General features: G+C 42.0%; 2 protein-coding genes and 1 long non-coding RNA gene across 4 annotated transcripts in view; 1 reads left to right on the forward strand and 2 right to left on the reverse strand.

Moving 5' to 3' along the window:
- LOC143767205 (uncharacterized) overlaps window positions 1-5,931 on the reverse strand; it is a 93,019-nt gene extending 87,088 nt beyond the window's left edge. Inside the window, exon 1 of one of the 2 annotated variants that reach the window (XM_077255339.1) lies at window positions 5,826-5,931. Coding sequence is in view for 1 of the 2 variants with exons in the window: in XM_077255338.1 (XP_077111453.1) it covers window positions 5,326-5,334 (9 nt within the window). In the remaining variant the exon portion in view is untranslated. Of the gene's footprint in view, window positions 1-5,325; window positions 5,533-5,825 lie in introns of those variants that run through there. The other variant, XM_077255338.1, reaches the window with a different exon arrangement.
- Window positions 5,932-6,013: 82 nt separating this feature from the next.
- LOC143767333 (uncharacterized) lies at window positions 6,014-20,531 on the forward strand. Its single transcript, XR_013213694.1, has 3 exons — window positions 6,014-6,164; window positions 15,369-15,451; window positions 20,431-20,531. It is a non-coding gene; the product is annotated as an uncharacterized LOC143767333 (long non-coding RNA).
- Window positions 20,532-20,852: 321 nt separating this feature from the next.
- Window positions 20,853-24,784, reverse strand: part of LOC143767213 (uncharacterized) — a 31,039-nt gene continuing 27,107 nt past the window's right edge. Inside the window, exon 2 of the mRNA XM_077255359.1 lies at window positions 20,853-24,091. Within this exon, the coding sequence (XP_077111474.1) occupies window positions 20,853-23,924 (3,072 nt within the window). The 5' untranslated portion in view covers window positions 23,925-24,091. The remainder of the gene's footprint in view (window positions 24,092-24,784) is intronic.

Here is a 24,784-nt window from a genome sequence, read left to right on the forward strand (position 1 = left end):
TACAAATCCTACTCACTTCGCTGGAACTGCAAGGCGCTACATTTTTGATGGACCGAAAATAGGAGCGATGAAAGCTCATTATGGGAACATAGCCTAGCATTGGAGAAGGAAGGGAATACAAGGGCAGACTTTACTTCACAACTGGTCTAAGGCAAGTATTCACCAGGATCATTTATCTTAAGCTTTCTACGGCTCTATTTTTCTGAGCAGACTGACGTTGCAGAAAGACGCAGCAGTTACAAAATTAGCTGATCTACTTCTACTTTAACAGCCATCTGACCTGTGTTTTGCCTGCTAAAGAGCAAAAGGGGTTGTCCAGGTTTGGTACGAAAGTCTGAAGTCACATGTGACTGCAGACTTATGAATCCTCACATCGCGCAGGGCATGCTGACAGAATTCTCTGGTGCCTGGAACGGGAGGTCATGTGAACACAAATAAGCGACATGCATACGACAGGCCACTTTCCAACTAGACAGGTCTGGCCTCGCTCAATTTAAAGGGAATCTGCCACCTAATTTTAGCCCTATAAACTGCAGCTACCGCCATCAGGGGCTTATCTACAGCATTCTGTAGTGCTGTAGATAAGCCCCCCGATGTAACCTGAAAGATGAGAAAAACAAGTTAGATTATACTCACTCAGGGGCGGTCCCGATGCGGTCCGATGGGTGACGCAGGTCAAGCACCTCCTATCTTCATGCGATGACATCCTCTTCTTTGCTTCCTGATGCGGCTTCTGCGCAGGCGTACTTTGTCTGCCCTGTTGAGGGCAGAGCAAACTACTGCTGTGTGCAGGCGCCGGGCCTCTCTGACCTTTCCCGGCGCCTGCGCACTGCAGTACTTTGCTCTGCCCTCAACAGGGCAGATATAGTACGCCTACGCAGGAACCGCGACAGGAAGCAAAGAAGAGGACGAGATCATATAAAGATGGGAGGCGCTGGACCCGCACCTGCGACGCCCAAAGGACCGGACCGCCCTGGGTGAGTATAATCTAACTTGTTTATCTTATCTTTCAAGTTATATCGGGGGCTTATCTACCGCATTACAGAATGCTGTAGATAAGCCCCTGATGGCGGTGGCCGCAGTTTATAGGGCCAAAAGTACTTTGGTCTGCCCTCAACAGGGCAGATAGGTACGCCTGCGCAGGAGCGCGATGCCGTGGAGTGAAGCAACAGGAGGGCGGCATCACAAGAAGATGGGAGGTGCCGGACCCAGACCTGCAACACCCATCGGACCGGACCGTGTCCCCCGGGTGAATACAATAAAACTTGATTTTCTTATCTTTCAGGTTAAATCGGGGGCTTATCTACAACATTATACAGGGTGGGCCATGTATATGGATACACCTAAATAAAATGGGAATGATTTGAGTTATTTACAAGTTTCTCTTTGTTTACAGCCATTGACATGTCGCAGAGGTTAACACGTGAGGAGCAGACAGAAATTGCGTTTATGTCTGGTGAACGCAGTACCCAGATCATTGCAGCAGATTTGAATGCAAGAGACCCTACGGACGAAAACTGTCACCATTCCATATAAATTGCCCACCCAAACAAATTTGCCTGATCACTGAACATAATGTTCTGTGTAAACTGAGGGTCATGTTCCAATTTTGGTTTTGCCCATTCTGCAAATTCAGGGTGCCAATCTGGCGTCAGTCGAACATCCATTCGGCGGATATTAGCTACTCACATAGCCTCTCTCTTCCAACTCCCGTGCAGCGGTGGGATATGAGGTAATAAGAGGCTAATGTCACCTTGCTATTGTAAGGTGACTTTAAGCCTGGTTAATAATGGAGAGGTGTCAATAAGACACCTCTCCATTATTAATCCAATAGTAGGAAATGGTTAAAAATACACATACATTCATTAAGAATAACATCTTTTAATGAAAGAAAGAAACATACAGGTTTTTAATATCTTTATTGTACGCTCAATCCAAAGTGAAGCCCTCGTTCTTCTGAAAAAAAAAAAAAACAACAACAATATCCCATACCTGTCCGCCGTACAGTCAAGTCCTCACGATGTAAATCCATCTGAAGGGGTTAAATACAGCACTGCTAATGCAGTGGCTCCTGGCTGGAAATGAATGGAATGCAGGGAATGGAGCTTCGGTGACTAGCGGTGCCGTCACCAAAGCTGCGCCCCCTGGCGGCATAAACTCATATGAACTGTAGCGTGAGAAAATATTCAGAAAATTTCCCAAGCTACAGTTCACATTAGTTTTCGTCGCCGCAGCTGCATGATTTGCGATTGCTAGACAGCCGGAATACATGCGGGGGTTGCCTGTTTGTTAGGTAATCCCCACACGTATTCAGGTTGTCTAGCAGCCGCAAATCATGCAGCTGCGCCGACGAAAATTAAATCTCCGAGCATGCCAAAATACTCGGCGACCAACCAAGCATGCTCGGGGAAACCCGAGTAACGAGTATACTCACTCATCACAGCACGGTGGCTCAGTGGATAGCACTGCAGCCTTGCAGCGCTGGAGTCCTGGGTTCTAATCCCACCTTGGACAACATCTGCAAGGAGTTTGCATGTTCTCACCGTGTTTGTTTGCGTGGGTTTCCTCCGGGTTTTCTGGTTTCCTCCCACATTCCAAAGACATACTGAGAGGGAACTTAGATTGTGAGCCCCATTGGGGACAGTGATGATAATGCATGCAAAACTGTAAAGCGCTGCGGAATGTGTTGGCGCTATATAAAAATAAAGATTACTATTATTATTAGTTACCTCAGATACAATAAATAAGGTTCTGATACAAATAGAGCCTCCTCAATTACATCTGTAGTCTGCTGAATTCAAAAGTCTGTATAACGGTCTGAATATGGACTGGAGCAGGTCTCATGACCTGAACTTGACAGCCTCAAACATGCTCATGAGGACTTCTCAAGGTCCGTAAGGAGACCCGCGGCTAGTCTGCACATCGCGGTTCGTACTCAGATCACGTTTCACATTCTTATTATTATTAATGTGATTTCCGACATATTCCGCAGCACTTTACATTTTAGAGGGGACTATTATATACAATAGACATTACAGCATAACAATAAGCACATAGATCAAAACAGGTACCAAGACGAATAATGGCCCTGCTCGCAAGCTTACAATCTATGAGGAAAAGGAAAGACAAAAGGTGGATGGTAACAATTGCTTTCGTTGTTATGACCAGCCAAGGTGTTAGATTTGGGTGTTCATGTAATGCTGCATGAACCGGTTATCAGCCTAAGCATGTAACAGTACAGACACAGAGGGCTATTAAATGCATAAAGCATGTAAGAACATGATGCGAGGTAACTGGCTATGGTAAAAATTTTGGGCAACACAGGGATAGTTAGGTGAAAGCAATGAGGCGGTAGGGCCAGTCTGAACAAATGCGTTTTTAGGCCACGCTTAAAACTGTGTGGATTGGGGATTAATCGTATTAACCCGGGTAATGCATTCCAAAGAATTGGCGCAGCATGTGAAAAGTCTTGGAGACGGGAGTGAGAGGTTCTGATTATTGAGGATGCTAACCTCAGGTCATTAGCAGAACGGAGGGCACGGGTAGGCTGGTAGATTGAGACGAGGGAGATGTAGGGTGGTGCTGAGCCATGGAGTGCTTTGTGGGTGAGGGTAATAAGTTTGTACTGGATTCTGAAATGGATATGTAACCAGTGTAATGACTGGCACAAGGTAGAGGCATCAGTGTTATGGTAGGTTAAGAATATGATCCTGGCTGCAGCATTCAGGACATATTGGAGAGGGGAGAGTTTGGTAAGAGGGAGACCAATTAGTAGAGAGTTTCAATAGTCCAGACGAGAATGAATATGTGAAACAGTAAGTTTTTGCAGAGCCGAAAGTAAGAAAGGGTCTAATTCTAGAAATGTTTTTGAGGTGCAGATAACAAGAGCAAGCCAGTGATCGGATGTGGGGGGTGAATGAAAGCTCGGAATCAAGTATGACCCCAAGACAGGAGGCATGTTGCTGGGGAGTAATGAAGGAACCACACACGGAAATGGCAATGTCGGGCATAGGCACATTAGTAGAGGGAGGAAACACAAGGAGTTCAGTTTTTGACAGGTTCAGTTTCAGATAGAGGGAGGACATGATGTTAGAAACAGTGGTAAGACAATCACTAGTATTTTCTAAAGGCAGGCGTGATATCAGGAGTAAAGGTGTATAATTGGGTGTCATGGTACTGGAAACCAAATCTACTAATTGTTTGACCAATAGGGGCAGTATACAAAGACAAGGGGAGGGGGGCCTAGAACTGATCCTTGAGGAACCCCAATAGTAAGCGGAAGATGAGAGGAGCCAGCAAAAGATACAGTGAAGGAGCGGTCAGAGAGATAGGAGGAGAACCAGGAGAGAACGGTGTCTTTGAGACCAATGGAGCGGAGCATAGTGAGGAGAAGCCGATGATCCACAGTATCAAATGCTGCAGAGAGAACCAAGAGAATTAGTATGGAGTAGCGACCATTAGATTTAGCTGTTAGTAGATCATTAGAAACTTTAGTGAGGGCAGTTTCAGTAGAGTGTAAAGAGCAAAGAGAATATTTTTGTTAGGTGGGTGGTGACAGCAGGGGAAAGGGACTGGAGATGTGATGGAATGGGGTCACTGGTGCAAGTCATTCTTCTGACCATGTCCAAAGAGGCTGGGATGCCTCCATTTTACCTCAGATGCGCAGAGAGACTGGGCCGACTCCTTTTCACCTCAGGCGCACAGAGAGAAACCGGGCCCCCTCCATTTCACCTCAGGCGCACAGAGCGAGACTGGGCCACCTCCATTTTACCTCAGGCGCGCAGAGCGAGACTGGGCCACCTCCATTTTACCTCAGGCGCGCAGAGCGAGACCGGGTCGCCTCCATTTTACCTCAGGCGCGCAGAGCGAGACCGGGTCGCCTCCATTTTACCTCAGGCGCGCAGAGCGAGACCGGGTCGCCTCCATTTTACCTCAGGCGCGCAGAGCGAGACCGGGTCGCCTCCATTTTACCTCAGGCGCGCAGAGCGAGACTGGGCCAGGTGCCTCCATTTCATCTCAGGCTCGCAGAGCGAGACTGGACCACCTCTATTTCACCTCAGGTGCGTAGCGCGAGACCGAGCGGCCTCCATTTCACCTTAAGTGCAGCGATAGAAACCAAGTCATCTTCATTTTACTTCAGGGGGGCAGGGAGAGAATGATGATCTCCATTTTACCTCAGGCGCAGAAGCGATGGCACAGACACTGCTGGTCGGCTTATACGATGATTGAGATTAATACTACGCTGACGTGCGCACCAGTAATGGACCCTGTGGTAACAGCCACGAGCAGATATCACTCCAATTTTGGCCAGTTAACCTCATTTACCGTTACCATTCTGCTCCTACAACTCGGTGTGATGCTTTGCCATGACAGCCAGAGAACGGCGCCAATAGAAATATGAAAGAAAACAATAAACAAGATACAACTACAACAGAGAACTAGTTCTATCTTCGGGGATAAGAAGACAAGGAGCCTCCATCACAGTGTGCAGAGAGCGGCCTCACCCGCCACCATCCCGGGTATCGGTCGGCGCCCTGATATCACCTGGATCTGCAGCACCTGAGGGGGCGCAGCACGCACCATGACGTCACCATCCCCCCAGGTGCAGGAGCCACCTGCAGACCTGCCGCTCTCAGCGCGGGAGTCACACTATAGTGGAGGGAGGGGGGATTACACTGTGTGGGGGACACGTGTCCTGCGCTTCACAGGTCAGCGAGTAAGTATAGGAAAGTTATGTCTGTTACACTACAGAGATGGAAGAGCAACTAAACAGCCTCAGCACTGAGGGGGTTAATGCGCAGTAATGGGGAATCTCCGGCACATACCTCCACCTGCAGAGTCGCACACACCAGGTATACGGTCTGAATGGCGCGTTTTCGGTGATGGGTGACGCCACGGGAAGGGGCGGAGCCTCAGAGGAGTGGAACTAGGAGGAGTGAAATGCGGCAGGATGTGTACCTTCCAGGACCTGTGATGATGTCACCTGGAGGGGAGGAGAGTTAGGTAACACATGATCAGGGGCCTCAGATGTGGCTAAATCCTCCTGTCACTGGACTTTAGCTCACACAGAGCGGCCATATATTGCTGTGACTGACCCCTAGTGGCCAGAGGGACCAGGACCTTTATATAAGATGCTAAATCCCCGTGGCTGCCGAACACTTAGGGTACGTTCACACAGGACTTTTTTGCTGCTTTTTTTTGCTGCTTTTTTTATGCTAATTTTCAGCTGCTTTTTACAGTACCAGTAAAGCCTATGAGATTTCAGAAATCTCATGCACACACGTTGGTTTTTTGTTTGATCAGTTTTTTCTGCTTTGCTGCTTTTTTTGGACATAGGGCATGTCACTTCTTTCAGCGTTTTTGCTGTGTTTTTGCAGCGTTTTTTCACCCATTGACGTGAATGGGTGATGAAAAAAACGCTGAAAAAACGCTGAAAAAACGCATGTACCATTATTTGCTGCGTTTTTTGTGCAGAAAATCATGGCCAGCAGGAAGTGATCTCACAGCCAAGAGCTTAGGGGTGTGGTTAGTGAGGTGTGAAGAGCCATTGTGAGGTGTCCTGATTGTGATCTATTGTGAGGGAGTTCCTGGTAGTAAGGTGTGAAGAGCCATTGTGAGGTGTCCTAGCAGCTGAAAATTGGCATAAAAAAAGCAGCAAAAATCTGCAGCAAAAATCTGCAGCAAAAAAGTCCTGTGTGAACGTACCCAAAAAACGCACCAAAAACGCACCAAAAAAACGCACCTAAATTAGCATAAAAAAAAGCAGCAAAAAAAAGCAGCAAAAAAGTCCTGTGTGAACGTACCCTTACTGTATATAGCTATATACTGATCCTTCATGTTATATCTGGCAGTAATACTGAGCTGCGGACGAGATGTCAGCACAGATATTTACAGGCCACGATTATACCCCAGAATTTTCCCTCTAATTTCCGTCTGTACGATATTCTGCGTCGATCACATCCGCGTCACACTTCATTTACCGATAATCGTTTTTGTGGATCAGACGACCGCAGTGTTTTTCCATGCAGGTTCCTAGGAGTGTTTTCACCTGAGGGCAATTTTTCTATTATTCCGTTTTCATTTTAACTCCCCTCTTAACTTTTTATTTTTCTGTCAGTATGGCCGTATGGAGAATTATTGATGGCAAGAGAAGTTGTACTTTAGAATGACGCCATTCATTCTACCCCATAGTGCACTGGAAAACAGGAAGGAAAATTCCAAGTGCGTCCAAATAGGCAAAAAAAAGTGTAATTTCACAAAAAAAATTTTTTTTAAATTTTCCATGTTCGCTATATGGTACAGATACCAAACATGCTTTTTTTTTTTTTTTACTTAAGTGGTGAAAAAATATTTGGAAATGTAAAATAAAATAAAAACATTTTTTTTTGCTTATGTCGCCTTTTTCTAAGACCCGTAAAGTTTTAATTATACTGTTTTTGGAGTGGATGCCATGTTTTGATAGCCTCTTGCGACGATCAAAAAAAAGGAATTCTGGCGTTTCGATTTCTTTTCTCGTTAAGCCGTTAACAGATCAGATTAACTTATTTTATATTTTGATAGACATTTCTGAACACAGCAATACCAAATATGTGTATTTTTTTTGTTCTTTTTTATATTTTGGCAAAAGGGGTATTTTGTATTATTCATATATTTTTTCCATATTTTTATGATATATGACCTAACTGCATATGTCGTGAAGATGTTAATACCATAGTGGCTAAAGGACCAGGTCCTTCTGTTCACTTGGATTTAGCCTGATCGCTATGAAAAAGCTAAATCTCAGTGGGCTAAAGGACCAGGTCTTTGTGTTTTAACACTAGACCTATTGGGCTAAAGGATCATATGTCATGAACGGGTTAATACTATAACTAGTGGGCTAAAGGACCAGGTTTTCTGCATGATTGGATTTAGCCTGGTCTCTCTGACAAACCTAAATCCCAGTGGGCTAAAGGACCAGGTCCCTATGATTGTTTTAATACTAGACCTAGTGGGCTAACTGACCAGGTCCTTCTGCCCACTAGGATTTAGCCTGCTTTACGTAAGAAGGCTAAATCCCAGTGGGCTAAAGGACCAGGTCCTTAATAATAATAATAATAATAATAATAATAATTTTATTTATATAGCGCCAACATATTTCGCAGCGCTTTACAACTTATAGATGGGGCTTCTACAGACAATAGACATTACAGCATAACAGAAATCACAGTTCAAAACAGATACCAGGAGGAATGAGGGCCCTGCTCGCAAGCTTACAAACTATGAGGAAAAGGGGAGACACGAGAGGTGGATGGTAACAATTGCTTTAGTTATTTGGACCAGCCATAGTGTAAGGCTCGGGTGTTCATGTAAAGCTGCATGAACCAGTTAACTGCCTAAGTATGTAGCAGTACAGACACAGAGGGCTATTGACTGCATAAAGTGTATGAGAACATGATGCGAGGAACCTGATAATGTTTTTTTATTTTTATTTATTTATTTATTTTTTTTTATTAGGCCACACAGGGATAGTTAGGTTAATGCGTTGAGGCGGTAGGCCAGTCTGAACAAATGCGTTTTTAGGGCACGCTTAAAACTGTGGGGATTTGGGATTAATCGTATTAACCTAGGTAGTGCATTCCAAAGAATCGGCGCAGCACGTGTAAAGTCTTGGAGACGGGAATGGGAGGTTCTGATTATTGAGGATGCTAACCTGAGGTCATTAGCGGAGCGGAGGGCACGGGTAGGGTGGTAGACTGAGACCAGAGAGGAGATGTAGGGTGGTGCTGAGCCATGGAGTGCTTTGTGGATGAGGGTAGTAGTTTTGTACTGGATTCTGGAGTGGATGGGTAGCCAGTGTAATGACTGGCACAAGGTAGAGGCATCGGTGTAACGGTTGGTGAGGAATATGATCCTGGCTGCAGCATTCAGGACAGATTGGAGTGGGGAGAGTTTGGTAAGAGGGAGGCCGATTAGTAGAGAGTTACAATAGTCCAGATGAGAATGAATAAGTGAGACAGTAAGAGTTTTTGCAGAGTCGAAAGTAAGAAAAGTCCTTCTGAGTGTTTTAACACTAGACCTATTGGGGTAAAGGATCATATGTCATGAAGGGGGTTAATACTATAGTGGGCTGAAGGACCAGGTTTTCTGCACGATGGGATTTAGCCTGGTCTCGCTAACAAAGCTAAACTCCAGTGGGCTAAAGGACCAGGTCCTTGTGAGTGTTTTAACACAACCTCTTGGGCTAAAGGATCATAAGGTGTTAATACTATAAATAGTGGGCTAAAGCACCAGGTTTTCTGCATGATTGGATTTAGACTGGTCTCTCTGACAAAGCTAAATCCCAGTGAGCTAAAGGACCAGGTCCCTATGACTGTTATAATACTAGACCTAGTAGGCTAGCTACCCAGGTCCTTCTGCCCACTAGGATTTAGCCTGCTTTATGTAAGAAGGCTAAATCCCAGTGGGCTAAAGGACCAGGACCCATGATTGTTTTAATACTAGACATAAATTCACCATGACTCACGGATAAGGAGTTTCCACCGATTATCTTCATGGAAATACCATGGAGATATAACCTCATGCAAAAATAAGTGCACTGAACAAGTTAACAAACCGTTACATCAGAAGATCCTCCTGAACATGGTAGATTTATTCCCAACAGACCAGATCGCCTCTGGGAATTAACATTACACAGGACATTATTTATCATTATGATTAAATGTTTTTCTTATATATTTTTTTCATGCATCTTTTTCTCTTATTTTGGGTTATTATTATAATCATGGGTGTAGCACCAATGGTGGCAGACCACTTGGCGCTATGAGGCCTATGAGTTAGGTGGGTTCCATGCCAACGCCTGTACTGACCACCACCACCCACCGCCCAGAATCACACTTTCAGGTACTAGGAGACAGAATCACACTTTCAGGTATTAGCAGACTGGGTGCTGATACAGTTGAAGGAAATGATGGAGTATCCGCTAACGTTCCCTACTCCATCATTCTTCAACTGCATCTGACGTCTAAACACAGCGGGGTCATTACATCACTACAAAACACCCACTGTGCCGTGCAGTGCCGAGCTGCAGAAGGCACGTTGACGAGACCGGAGCAGCGGGGACCGGGGAAAAGTATTTTATTTTTAATCAATGAGTATATTATAGGGGATATTATATTATATGGAAGGCTATGTGGGGCCATGATATTGTATGGGGAGCTATATGGAGACCAATATATTACATGAAAGGCAACGTGGGGCACATTATATTACATGGAAGGCTACATAGGCGCCAATATGTTTGGAGGACTAATTATCATTTTATTTGTAGGGCTATAGGGCGCCACTATACAGTTTAGATGGCTATGTCTGGGCTATTATACTTTATGGAGAGCTGTGTAGGGGTCCATCATATTCTGTCGGGGTTGCTGGGTAAGTGCAGTCCCTCGCAATGTACACAATGTGAGGATTCATAAATCTGTAGTCACATAGAGTGACTAAAGACTCGTGGTTTTAAACACATCAACCCGTTTAACTGAGATTTGGAGAGAACTCAACACTTTAACTTTAAAAACAATTCATCTGCTGTCCAATATATCCCATTACCTGTAGGGTTGAATTTACCGCTCATGTTCCTCCTTTATTATTATTTGGCAAACGGAGATCACCTGTCCAGACGCCAGCCTCTGCTCCCTTCTCTTCTGGCTGCCTTCATTTTTTACACTGACGAGCAAAAGGGTAACAATGTTTTGACCTTTTGACTTTCATACTCAATATCTCACCATCCACTACAGGTTCCATCGTGAGACTACCATCATTTTATAGTCATATTGGATATCTCATAATAAATTTGACTGTCAACTATTTAGCATATGACTAGTTATGCAGATTCTTATCTTGTCAATACATTGTTACTGTTTTGCTCCTAAAACTCTAAATTTAAATGTTTATTATTTTGTAAATCCACCTGTCTAGGTTGGCCTCCAAAGAGCTGGGGCATAATGGCAGCCAACTATCAAGGTGGCCTCGCCAGGCCATCCTCAGCAGAATAAAAAGGGGAAACTTGTGAAAGGGATGCAGGATCAGCCGGTCTTAATAAGCAATATCCAGACCTCAGGTGTAACAGGAAGAAAAACTTGCTTTTACTGGCGGAGTTGATGATTGCAGCTCTCCAATTATTCAGTACACTGAGCCAACAGCCCCTCATTGTGTGATAAACCCAGCTCTTTTCCAGCAATGTGTAGCAGCCCTCTTCACTCCCGCTGTATATAGCACTATATGTGCACTAAAACTTCTCTCAGCCTGGACCTTGGCAACAATGGCACCTCAGGCTTAACAGGAAAGTATCTCAGCTCTCTTCGCACCCCTGACAACTAAGGATTGTATTAAGACATCCATTGTCTGATCCCTAACTGACGTCGTCTGACAGTTGGGCTCTTTTTAAACCGCGCAGAACACTATGTCCCATGCAGCTGCACAGATTTCGTTGTAGTCCCTACAACGACGGGTTGCTTCTCGTGGGCTTGATAGTTCACCTGTAGGGGCTGCTACCCACCAGACTGCACAACTGCACTTACATTATATTCTGTGTGTAAAAATGGCTCAAGAGCTGACTTCTCACACTTTCAGAGTTCACAGATAGGGTGCCACACACCTTTAACTTTGAACACTGCCTGAATCCTTCTGATACAGGAAAGATATATATCTTGGTACCGTGTTAGCCAGTAGATAGAAAAATGTTTAGAATTGAGAGTCCTCAGTGGTTGATACCTTTTAATGGCTAACTGAAAAGATAACTTTTCAGTTAGCCATTAAAAGGTATCAACCACTGAGGACTCTCAATTCTAAACATTTTGAATCCTTCTGGGCATGCCCTTATCAGATTCAAGCATGTATCAACCAAAAATCTGATCCCAGGTCTCTTCTACACGTTTCCAATGTGCATACTGGTCTACTGACTTGGGTATGTATAGTTATAGTTTTTTCTTCAACTCTACCCACAAGTGTTCGATTTGGTTGAGGTCTGGGGACTGTGGTGGCCAATCCAGCACCTCTCCTTCATTCTCATTGACCCATTTCTTCATCTATGTTGACATATGGTTCAGGTTGTTGTCCTGCTGGAATACTATTTCGTCCTTTTTGATACCCATAGCATTGAGTGTATGAAGTAACTCGTCTTGTAGGATACTCAGATATAGCTCAGCATTGAGACCATCATAGATCCTGGTCAAGTATCCAATACCTTTGTCTGTGAAACAACCCCATATCTTCAGGCTTCTTCCACCAAACTCCAGCTGTCATGGCACTCACAGGATGCAGTTTGTCAATTTTCTTGGCCTAGAGAATGCTATCGATGAGCAGGGAGATGCAGTTTCTCTTTTCTTGGGAAATATTCTTCATGGCTGCTCCACAATTCGAACCAGTGACCTTTCGCTTGGAAATCAACCTAAAAACACACTGAGCTATTAGGGTATGTGCACACGATGCGGAAAGCGCTGCGGATCCGCAGCAGTTTCCCATGAGTTTACATTACAATGTAAACCTATGGGAAACAAAAAATGCTGTGCACATGCTGCGGAATAAAACGCGGGGAAACGCAGCTGTTTACATTCTGCAGCATGTCACTTCTTTCTGCGGATTCCGCAGCGGTTTTACAGCTGCTCCAATAGAAAACCGCAGTTGTAAAACCGCAGTGAAATCCGCAGAAAAACCACGGTAAATCCGTGATAAATCTGCAGCAAAAACGCAGCGTTTTTGCCCTGTAGATTTATCAAATCCGCTGCAGAAAAATCCGCAGTGGACCATTCTACGTGTGCACATAGCCTTAGGGAATGGGAGAACAGGTTGTAGTTTGTATTATACAGGAAAAAAAATATTTTACCTACACCAGGAGTAAAACAGTAACAATGGAGTGACATGACAAAAATCTGCATAACTAATCATATGCTAAATAGTTGCAATTCAAATTTATATATGAGATAGCCAAGATGATTGTCTATAAAATGATGTTAGGCTCACGTTAGAATCTTTGGTGGATGGTGAAATATGGAGCCTCAAAGGGAAAAGTTCAAAACATTGTTACCCATTCTCAGTGTATACAACACTGTAATTCTCTTATAAAGGACATGGAAGGAGAAAAGCCAAAGGACTGTTGGATCTGCACACACAGTCAAATATCTTCCAGGACTATGCCGTACTTAGCCCAACCTCTGGAACCGTGGGAGACATTAATGTCACACTGCATACACAATGAAACCTGGATTCCATCTGTTTTTGGGAAAAATTGACGATAGCTGGGTGGGTCATTGACCCCTGGTTACTGTTCATTATAATGCGACCTAAGGGAGACATGTGGTGGAGTACAATCCAGATGTAGGGGGTCTGGTCACCAAAATTAGGACTGACATTCCCCATTCAGGCCCTATTCCGCACAATAAATTTTCAGTCTTCAACACACAGGTGTTGGTACGTGTGGTAAAAACATCAATTGCTTCCATATATACAAGCATGAACTGACTCAGGTTAATGAGTGTACCAAAAAGGTGTTGAAAACTGACAGGATTTATCAGTGAGATAGGGAAGAGTAAATGTATCTTTGGTATGGATGGAAAACAAATACTTGATGCACCCATAAAGCCATTTTGGAACTCTTGAATTTACTCTACTGTGGACAGGCCCCATTCCACATCTGTATCCTACCAGAAGAAACATTTGTGGTCTGTGGACACCATGCTTACAAGTGGATAAGCTTAAACATAAGAGGGGTTTGCACTTGGCAGACTAAGGCTACGTTCACATTTGCGTTGTGCGCCGCAGCGTCGGCGCCGCAGCGCACAACGCAAACAAAAACGCAGCAAAACGCATGCACAACGCTGCGTTTTGCGCCGCATGCGTCGTTTTTTTCATTGAATTTGGACGCAGCAAAAATGCAACTTGCTGCGTCCTCTGCGCAGCGACGCATGCGGCGCAAAACGCAAGTGCGCCGCATGTCCATGCGCCCCCATATTAAATATAGGGGCGCATGACGCATGCGGCGCCGCTGCGGCGCTGGCCGCAAATGTGAACGTAGCCTAATACTGGCCAACTTAATAATTCCTCATAGTAAAGTAGATAAAGGAGCAGTCCCAATTCACACCTTGTATAAATGGGCAGCAGACAATAAGCCCCAGCCAAATGGTAGATCTCATAGTAGAAATGGGGGGTAGCAAACAAAATATTTGGTAGTATTTTCACATATTCCTTTATAACATAAATGTGGGACAAGTTAGCGGAGGCCACCGACTACCTGGATGATTACATTTTTCAGGTCCTTCTTAATGACACCCCTGGAAGAAGATAGAGGTGAAACGTGTGTTGGCACCCCATACAGCTGGTCCGGTCCTGCTGTTCTGTCATCTGTTACCAAATGCAGTGCAATGATACTTATATTGTGACATGCTTACACTTCTGCAATCTAATACCTATACAATGCAGTTGTAACTTACACTGATATATATTTACATAATCAGCATCTAATCTTGTATGGTAAACCACTTTATTTTGATTGTCTTCAGTGCTATAGTGTGGTTCAATAGAGTCTGTATACTCAGTTGCTATTGCTGTTATTAATCTTGGGCTCCACTATTCTCATCTAGACTCTCTTGATGGGTATTTCTGGAGGCAGGTCCCAGTGTCAGTCGTTATGATGTGTCGCATTTTGTTCATTTCTTTTTGTGGAATTACATTATTCATATATATTGTATTAGTAAGCTTGGCTATAGGAAACATTTTAAAAAAAATAGGAAGCCATTTGAATATTCCTATTCTCAAATTCATTACAATTATTTTTTTTACGTTTTCCATCTATAGAGTGACTGATCACTTACGTTTTTGTGGTGTCCCCCTTTACTGGGCACTCAGTATAATTTTAATTTATACTTTTAACTAAATTTATAAATAATCATTTATTTTATCCAAATGGTTCTCTTTTTTTACTCTGTATATTTTTCGGAGTATGGGATTAATGTTCTACTTGAAGTGCCATTGACTTCATTGTTTGGATGCACAGTTGATGTTAGTAGTGTTAGAAAGGTTCTTGGAGATCAGATTCTTGGAGAAAATTAACTTTTTTCCTTACTTGAGCTGCTGGCTTTCAATCATAACAACACAGCTACAGTCATCATTCACAGAACAGTGAGCTGCACCTGTAAGCACGAAGTTCTAACACTTGGATTGACGGCATGTTCTGCAGTTCATCATGTAGAGCTGCCTGTCTCTGTAGCCATGCTTGTACGCATGTATGACTGAAAACATGCGGCTCTGTAGGAGTAAAACTCATTTACTCCAGAGAACCACAGTTTTTGTATGTTGCTGAGCATCTTGTTACTCACACGTCGATGTTTTTTTTTTTGCAGATCATGAATATGTACAGATTTCATGGAGACACATCCGTTTTTTTCTAGCAGCATGAATGAAAAAGGCCAATATAAGTCTATGGGTCAGTGAAAATCACTAACGGCATCCGTGTGCAGTCACTGTTTAACACTGCAAAGGATAGGGGAAGTTTTGTAATTAATTTATTTATCCATATGTTAAAATTACTAATCTAACACGAATGATAAAAATTCACATAAGGTACCTTCACACTGAGCGACTTAACAACGATAACGATAGCGATCCGTGACGTTGCAGCATCCTGGATAGCGATATCGTTGTGTTTGACACGCAGCAGCGATCTGGATCCCGCTGTGATATCGCTGGTCTTGATGAAAGTCCAGAACTTTATTTGGTCGTCAGATCGGCGTGTATCGTGTTTGACAGCAAAAGCAAGGATGCCAGCAATGTTTTACAATGGTAACCAGGGTAAATATCGGGTTACTAAGCGCAGGGCCGCGCTTAGTGACCCGATATTTACCCCGGTTACCATTGTAAAAGTAAAAAAAAACACTACATACTCACCCTCTGATGTCTGTCACGTCCACCGGCGTCCGCGCTGCTGCTCAGAGCTTCCTGCACTGACTGTGTCAGTGCCGGCCATAAAGCAAAGCACAGCGGTGACGTCACCGCTGTGCTTTAGGGCCGGCGCTTACACAGTGCAGGGAAGCTGAAGGAGAGGGACGCGACAGACACGGCAATGTAAGTATGTAGTGTTTGGTTTTTTTTACATTTACACTGGTAACCAGGGTAAACATCGGGTTACTAAGCGCGGCCCTGCGCTTAGTAACCCAATGTTTACCCTGGTTACCTGGGGACTTCGGCATCGTTGGTCGCTGGAGAGCTGTCTGTGTGACAGCTCTCAAGCGACCACACAGCGACGCTGCAGCGTCGCTTAATGTGACGGTACCTATACAGATGGAGCGAAAACACTGATAACACACCTACCATTTTTTACGTATGTGAACAACAAAAGTGAACAACAAAAGTGAACAAACACAGGAGTCTGAAGAAGGCCTTAGGGATTTATTTGCTTGCTATATCCGCACAAGTTGTGTTGCTGTAATGGAAGTGACGATTTAAAATTTATTCTGTTTTATCATTATCCCATCAGCTTCAAGAGCTCCCTCCTATAACATTCTTAGCCTGTTAATCAAAATTTAAACTACACAAAGAGTTAACTTTGGAGCACCTTATATAGTGTACAGGAGTCATTTCCACCTGTACTATGGGCTAACAGAGTGAAGAATGTCCCCATGTGTTTTGCTGCTGACAAGACTAAGAAAACGTATTAACTATTTAAATCATCACTTTTCAACTGTAATTCTCCCTTCACTATTTCTACAAACATCTTTACCAGCTCTCCATCAACTCTTCAGATTCTATGGTAATATCATAACATGTAAATAAAGCTCTAAACACAGGATTTCAAACCAGATGTTTAATAATGATTGATAAGAAGCTTGAAAAGGCTTGTCCAATGACTATCTGTACTACTTTAGTGGGGAAACGCTACTGCATGTAATTGGGATAGTTGCCGAGGCAGTTATTTGATTCTAAACTGGAATTAATCAATTGTATACTGCCAACGGAGGCAGAATACATGGCCACTATAGAACCTGTGATCTGGGAAGGTCAAACAGCCATTCCTATTCCCGATGTCCCAAATTCAATGGTAATTGCAATTACAAAATGCATATACAATTAAACACAATGGTGGAGCAGTCACATTATTGCTCTACCATTCACCTGGTGTGTCTCAGTTCTGGCTCAGCAGACAGAATTCTGTCACTAGATAGAGACTGCTGCCCAGAGCTTCTTTTCATGCGCAGCACAGGCTGGAACAGTGCAAAGTAGAAAAGGAAGCTGTTGAATATTTTTTTTGGGGGGAAAGGCAATACAATTTTCTGTGCATGGAGAGGCACCAAGTTGTATTGAGGTGCACTGTGGGACAACCTTACTGAATTAAGGGGCACTTTGGAAGCATCATATTGCATTTGGTGTGCACATCACACTGTATTGAGGGGCATAGTGGTAGCCTCATACTATATTTGTGGGCACTGTGAGAGTATCACGCTGTTTTGGAGGGATGGTAGTGGCCTCATACTATATTGGTTGAAATATGGAGGGCATTATACTGTAATGGAGGCTGTACTGGGGGCCTGACACTGTATTGGGAGCTTGAACCAAAAGGAGAACACCGAACTTAAGATCAAAAGAAGAGTGTGGAACATAAGTGAAAAGATAAAATACCTTTATTATCTTGCGTAGTATACGATAACACTACAAAGATATATATTATACATAAAATACAATACATATGATTGAGAACTGAACCATCAGGTAGATTGTGGAATAGTACATATGTCTCCATTAGGTAAACCCCATTCAAAGTGAATCATATAAGTCCTGAATTTGAAAACGGAGAAGGGAGGGAGACAGAGCTGTGTGAGAAGTTTTTTTAGTGTTTCCTACAGAGACCAATGTATAAGATAGAGGTAAATGGCAGTAGACAAATAGGAGGTATCTATTAGACAATGGGGATCAAGATATAGTACTCTGAGGCTGTGTGCACACGTAGCATATTTTTCGCGTTTTTTCCCTATAAAAACGCTATAAAACCGCGAAAAAAACGCTAACATTAAGCATCCTATGTAATAGAATGCATTCCGCATTTTTTGTGCACATGCTGCATTTTTTTCCTGAGCGGAATCGCATTCCAGAAAAAAACGCAGCATGTTCATTAAAATTGCGGAATCGCGGCGATTCTGCACCCATAGGAGTGCATTGATCTGCTTACTTCCCGCACGGGGCTGTGCACACCATGCGGGAAGCAAGCAGATCATGTGCGGTCGGTACCCAGGGTGGAGGAGAGGAGACTCTCCTCCACGGACTGGGCACCATATAATTGGTAAAAAATAAAAGAATTAAAATAAAAAATAGCGATATACTCACCTTCGATGTCCCCCGCAGTCTTCCGGCCTCTCCGCTGCACGCTGCCGCTTCGGTTCCTATAGCTGCTGTGCGGTGAAGGACCTGCGATGACGTCGCTGTCTTGTGATTGGTCGCGAGACCGCATGTGACCGCTCACGCGACCAATCACAAGCCGTGACGTCATCTCAGGCCCTTCACCGCACAACAGCTATAGGAACGGACGCCGCTGAGGTCTGCAGGTGAGTATAACCATTTTTTTTAAACATTCTATCTTTTACTATAGATGCTGCATAGGCAGCATCTATAGTAAAAAGTTGGTCACACTTGTCAAACACTATGTTTGACAAGTGTGACCAACCTGTCAGTCAGTTTTCCAAGCGATGCTACAGATCGCTTGGAAAACTCTAGCATTCTGCAAGCTAATTATGCTTGCAAAACGCTAGTTTTCTGCGGGTATATGCATGCTAATTCTGCATGCGAAATACCCGCGGCAGGAGGCGCAGAATTTTCCGCGGCAATTCTGCAACGTGTGAACTTAGCCTGATACACACCAGTGTGATGCAAAAGATATAGGTGCCTGTTAGAAGGGTAGCTCTGAAGTAGAGATAGGCACTGCAAATAGTATGCAATAGTTTGTGGTGCATATATGTGGAGCAAAGGAACAGCATCCATATAAAGTCTATGATAGGGACATAGATGGAGAGACAATGTAATCACCTGAGTGGTCCTTGGTTCAAGTTCGGCGCACTTCCCAAGGACCACCCAGGTACATGGATGCTGTTCCTAACATATACCTTTTATTTGTCTACTGACATTTAGAACTTATATGATTCGCTTTGAATGGTATTTACATAATGGAGACATGTACTATTCTTCAATCTATCTGATGGTTCTGTGTTTAATCATATGTATTGTATTTTATGTGTAATACATATTCTAACTTCTTTGTTCATTACAAGTGCAGGCACCTCTTTTGAACTTAAGTTCGGTGTTCTCCTTTTGGTTCAAGTCATTTTCTGAATGGTCTACCATTAGTGATGAGCGAATATACTCGTTACTCGAGATTTCCCGAGCACGCTCGGGTGTCCTCTGAGTGTTTTTTTAGTGCTCGGAGATTTCGTTTTCATCACCGCAGCTGAATGATTTACATCTCTTAGCCAGCTTGATTACATGTGGGGATTCCCTAGCAACCAGGCAACCCCCACATGTACTTATGCTCGCTAGCAGATGTAAATCATTCAGCTGAGGTGATGAAAACTAAAGCTCCGAGCACTAAAAAATACTTGGAGGACACCCGAGCGTGCTCAGGAAATCTCGAGTAACGAGTATATTCGCTCATCACTATCTACCATTCATCTAGTTAGCAGATATATATATATCACATACTCCTTAGGTGGTGTATTTAATAACTATTTCTAGTTGATGTATATCAATTGCTATGTTCGGTATGTGCTCTATTTACTGTATTAAGAGCATAGTAGTGGCACCATACTTTATTGAGAAACACGGTAGGGGAATCACGTTGTATTATGATCCACGAGGGAGCATCATAATGTGTGTGAGGGACAAATAATGTATGTTCAGTGTATAAAAAATCATGGTCTCCTATGAACTCCAGCTCAAAATTGCTTTTCACAGAGCTGCCATCATGATAAACTCAGCTGCCCTTGGCCAGCCCCTAGTTGTTATGGCATCTCACCATTATTGCAATTTCTAATAATCATTTAGAGCTTTAGATTGTTTTTCCTTTCTATTGTAGATATGACTTTGCTTCCCTATATGATTTTCCTTGTACATGTTGTCAATACAATTATTAAAAAGGTCTAATATCTTGGTAAAATATTTCCCATATTCTAATTATTAAAATTGATTTTTCCCTATGGGAGTTCTCTAAGATCTAATAAGATTTGTTTTACCAGCAAAACATTTCCCACACTCTTAACATGAAATAGTTTTTTCCGCCATGTGAATTTTCTGATGTGCAACAAGATTTGATTTATGTTTAAACAATTTCCTATGACCTGAACATGGAAAAGGTTTTTCCTCTGTGTGCATTCTCTGATGTCTAACAACACTAGGTTTCTAATTAAAACATTTCCCATTTTGTAGAAGAAAAAGTCTCCCCTGTGTGCATTATCTGATGTCTAAGAAGATTATGATTCCAATTAAAACATTTCCCGAAGTCTGAACATGAAAATGGCTTCTCTCCCGTGGTAATTTCCATATCTGTAACAAGTTTTGATTTCTCACTAGGTTTCCCACATTCTGAACTTGAAAATGCTTTATCACTTGTGTGAATTCTTTAATGTGTAACAAAAATTGTTTTCCACTCAAAACATTTCCCACATTCTGTACATGAAAACGGCTTCTCCCGTGTGAATTCTCTGATGTGTAACAAGATGTTTCCAGTTAAAACCTTTCCAGCATTATGAACATGAAAATGGTTTCTCCCCTATGTGCATTCTCCGATGTGCAACAAGATTTCTTTTCCAATCAAAACATTTCCCACATTCTCTACATAAAAATGGCTTCTACCCTGTGTGAATTCTCTGATGTTTATCAAGTTTGGATTTCTTATTATAACTTTTCCCACAGTCTATACATGAAAAGGACTTATCTCCTGTGTTAATTTCTTGATCTGTAACAAGCTTGGATTTCCCAGGTTTCCCACATTCTGAACTTGAAAATGCTTTATCATCTGTGTGAATTCTCTGATGTGTATCAAGATTGGATTTCTCATTATAACATTTCCCACATTCTGGACAGGAAAATGGCTTCTTTCCTGTGCTAATTTCCTGATCTATAACAAGTTTGGATTTCTTGCTAGATTTCCCATATTCTGAACTTGAAAATGCGTTATCATCTGTTTGAATTCCCTGAGGTGTAACAAGATTTGTTTTCTGATCAAAACATTTTCCACATACTGTACATGAAAATGGTATCTCCTCAGTGTGAATCCTCTCATGTATATTAAGTTTGGATTTCTTATAACATTTCTCGCAGTCTAAACAAGAAAATGACTTCTCTTCTGTGTTAATTTCCTGATCTGTAACACGTATGGCTTTTCCGCTAGGTTTCCCACAATCTGAACTTGCAAATGCCTTTTCATCTGAGTGAATTCTCTGATGTTTATCAAGTTTGGATTTCTTATTATAACATTTCCCGCAGCCTGAACAAGAAAATGGCTTCTCTTCCATGGTAATTTCCTGATCTGTAACAAGTTTGGATTTCTCACTAGGTTTCCCACATTCTGAACTTGCAAATGCTTTTTCATCTGAGTGAATTCTTTGATGTTTATCAAGTTTGGATTTCTTACTATAACATTTCCCGCAGCCTGAACAAGAAAATGGCTTCTCTTCCATGGTAATTTCCTGATCTGTAACAAGTTTGGATTTCTCACTAGGTTTCCCACATTCTGAACTTGCAAATGCCTTTTCATCTGAGTGAATTCTCTGATGTTTATCAAGTTTGGATTTCTTATTATGACATTTCCCGCAGTCTGAACAAGAAAATGGCTTCTCTCCCATGGTAATTTCAAGATCTGTAACAAGTTTGGATTTCTTGCTAGGTTTCCCATATTCAGAACCTGAAAATGCTTTATTATCTGGGTGAATTCTCTGATGTTTATCAAGTTTGGATTTTGTACTATAACATTTCCCGCAATCTAAACAAGAAAATGACTTCTCTCCTATGTTAAGATCCTGATCTGTAACAAGTTTGACTTTATTGCTAGGTTTCCCACATTCTAAACTTGAAAATGCTTTATTATCTATATGAATTCTCTGATGTGTATCAAGTTTGGATTTCTTATTGTAACATTTCCCGCAGTCTGAACATGAAAATGGCTTCTCTTCCATTGTAATTTCCTGATCTGTAACAAGTTGGGATTTATCCCTAGGTTTCCCACATTCTGAATTTAAAAATGCTTTATCGTTTGTGTGAATTCTTTCATGCTTATCAAGTTTGGATTTCTCATTATAACATTTCCCACACACTGAACATGAAAATGGCTTCTCTTCCATGGTAATTTCCTGATCTGTAACAAGTTGGGATTTATCCCTAGGTTTCCCACATTCTGAATTTAAAAATGCTTTATCGTTTGTGTGAATTCTCTGATGTTTATCAAGTTTGGATTTTTTATTATAACATTTTCCGCAGTCTGAACATGAAAATAGCTTCTCTGCCATGTTACTTTGCTGATCTGTGACAAGTTTGGCTTTTTCGCTAGGTTTCCTACATTCTGAACTTGAAAATGCTTTATCATCTGTGTGAATTCTCAGATGTGTATCAAGTTTAAATTTGTTATTATAACATTTCCCACAATCTGAACATGAAAATGGTTTATTTCCCGTGATAATTTCCTGATCTGTAACATGTTTGAATTTCTCACCAGGTTTCCCAAATTCTGAACTTGAAAATGCTTTATCACCTGTGTGAATTCTTTGATGTCTAAGAAGACTAACTTTCCAACTAAAACATTTCCCGCATTGTGAACATGAAAATGGTTTCTCCCCTGTGTGAACTCTCTGATGAAAAACAAGATAGTGTTTCCAACTAAAACATTTCCCACATTCTGTACATGAAAATGGCTTCTCTTTTGTGTGACTTCTCTGATGTATAACAAGATTACATTTCAAAATAAAACATTTCCCGCATTCTGTACAAGAAAATGGCTTTTCCCCTGTGTGAACTCTCTGATGTGCTGTAAGATTTGTTTTCTGATTAAAACATTTCCCGCATTCTGTACAAGAAAATGGCTTTTCCCCTGTGTGAACTCTCTGATGTGCTGTAAGATTTGTTTTCTGATTAAAACATTTTCCACATTCAGTACATGAAAATGGCTTCTTCCTTGTGTGAATTATCTGATGTATAACAAGTTTGGATTTCTTATTATAGAGTTTCCCACAGTCTGAACATGAAAATGTCACATCTCCCGTGTTAGTTTCCTGATCTGTAGCAGGTTTGGATTTCTCACATTCTGAACTTGAAAATGCCTTATCATCTGTGTGAATCCTCTGATGTTTATCAAGTTTGGATTTTTTATTATAACATTTCCCGCAATCTAAACAAGAAAATGACTTCTTTCCGCTGTTAGATTCCTGATCTGTAACGAGTTTGGCTTTTTTGCTAGGTTTCTCAAGTTCTGAACTTGAAAATGATTTATCATCTGTGTGAATTCTCCGATGTGTATCAAGTTTGGATTTCTTATCATAACATTTCCCACAGTCTGAACAAGAAAATGGCTTGTTTCCCATGCTAATTTCCTGATCTGTAAAAGGTTTGGATTTCTTATCAGGTTTCCCACATTCTGAACTTAAAAATGGTTTATCCACTGTGTTCTTGTTATAACATGCTCCACAGTCTGAACAGGAAAATGGCTTCTTTTGCATGTTAATTCCCTGATCTATAACAAGTGTTGATTTCTCGCTTTGTTTGCAACATTCTGAACTCGAAAATTTTATATCTCCTATGTGAATTCTCTGATTTGTAACAATATTTGCTTTCCGATTAAAACATTTTCCATATTTTGAACATGAACATGTTTTCTCCCCTATATGAGTAATTTCATGTTCAGCAACCCTTATGTGACTTTTGTTTTGCATATTGGTCTCTGCTGAAGCAGAAGAAAAGAACTGTTGAGTATGCGACAGATTTTTCCTGAGAAGTGCTTGAGGTATATCTGGGATAATGGCCCTTTTTTCACATGTATTTGTGACACCATGTTCATCTGTAAATATCAGATATCCCTCTGAGTTCCTTGCACAGTCATCTGCCAAGAATAAAATCTGATTAGCTTTAAATAAAAATGCATGGATATTATGTTAATTTATATTATATGCTTCATAACATTTCCAAACAAATTGCAATACAATTCAATTATCAACTGACACAAACAGTAGTTCACAAAGATGGGTAAAATAGAGTATGATGATACAGTCATGGCCAAAAGTATTCATACACCTGCAATTCTGTCAGATAATACTCAGTTTCTTCCTGAAAATGATTGCAAACACAAATTCTTTGGTATTATTATCTTTATTTAATTTGTCTTAAATGAAAAAACACAAAAGAGAATGAAGCAAAAAGCAAAACATTGATCATTTCACACAAAACTCCAAAAATGGGCCAGACAAAAGTACTGGCACCCTCAGCCTAATACTTGGTTGCACAACCTTTAACCAAAATAACTGCGACCAACCGCTTCCAGTAACCATCAATGAGTTTCCTACAATGCTCTGCTGGAATTTTAGACCATTCTTCTTTGGCAAACTGCTCCAGGTCCCTGATATTTGAAGGGCGCCTTCTCCAAACTTCCATTTTTAGATCTATCCACAGGTGTTCTATGGGATTCATGTTTGGACTCAATGCTGGCCACCTTAGAAGTCTCCAGTGCTTTCTCTCAAACCATTTTCTAGTGCTTTTTGAAGTGTGTTTTGGGTCATTGTCCTGCTGGAAGACCCAT

This window comes from Ranitomeya variabilis, chromosome 4 (genome assembly GCF_051348905.1).
Source record: "Ranitomeya variabilis isolate aRanVar5 chromosome 4, aRanVar5.hap1, whole genome shotgun sequence".
Lineage (NCBI taxonomy): Eukaryota > Metazoa > Chordata > Amphibia > Anura > Dendrobatidae > Ranitomeya > Ranitomeya variabilis.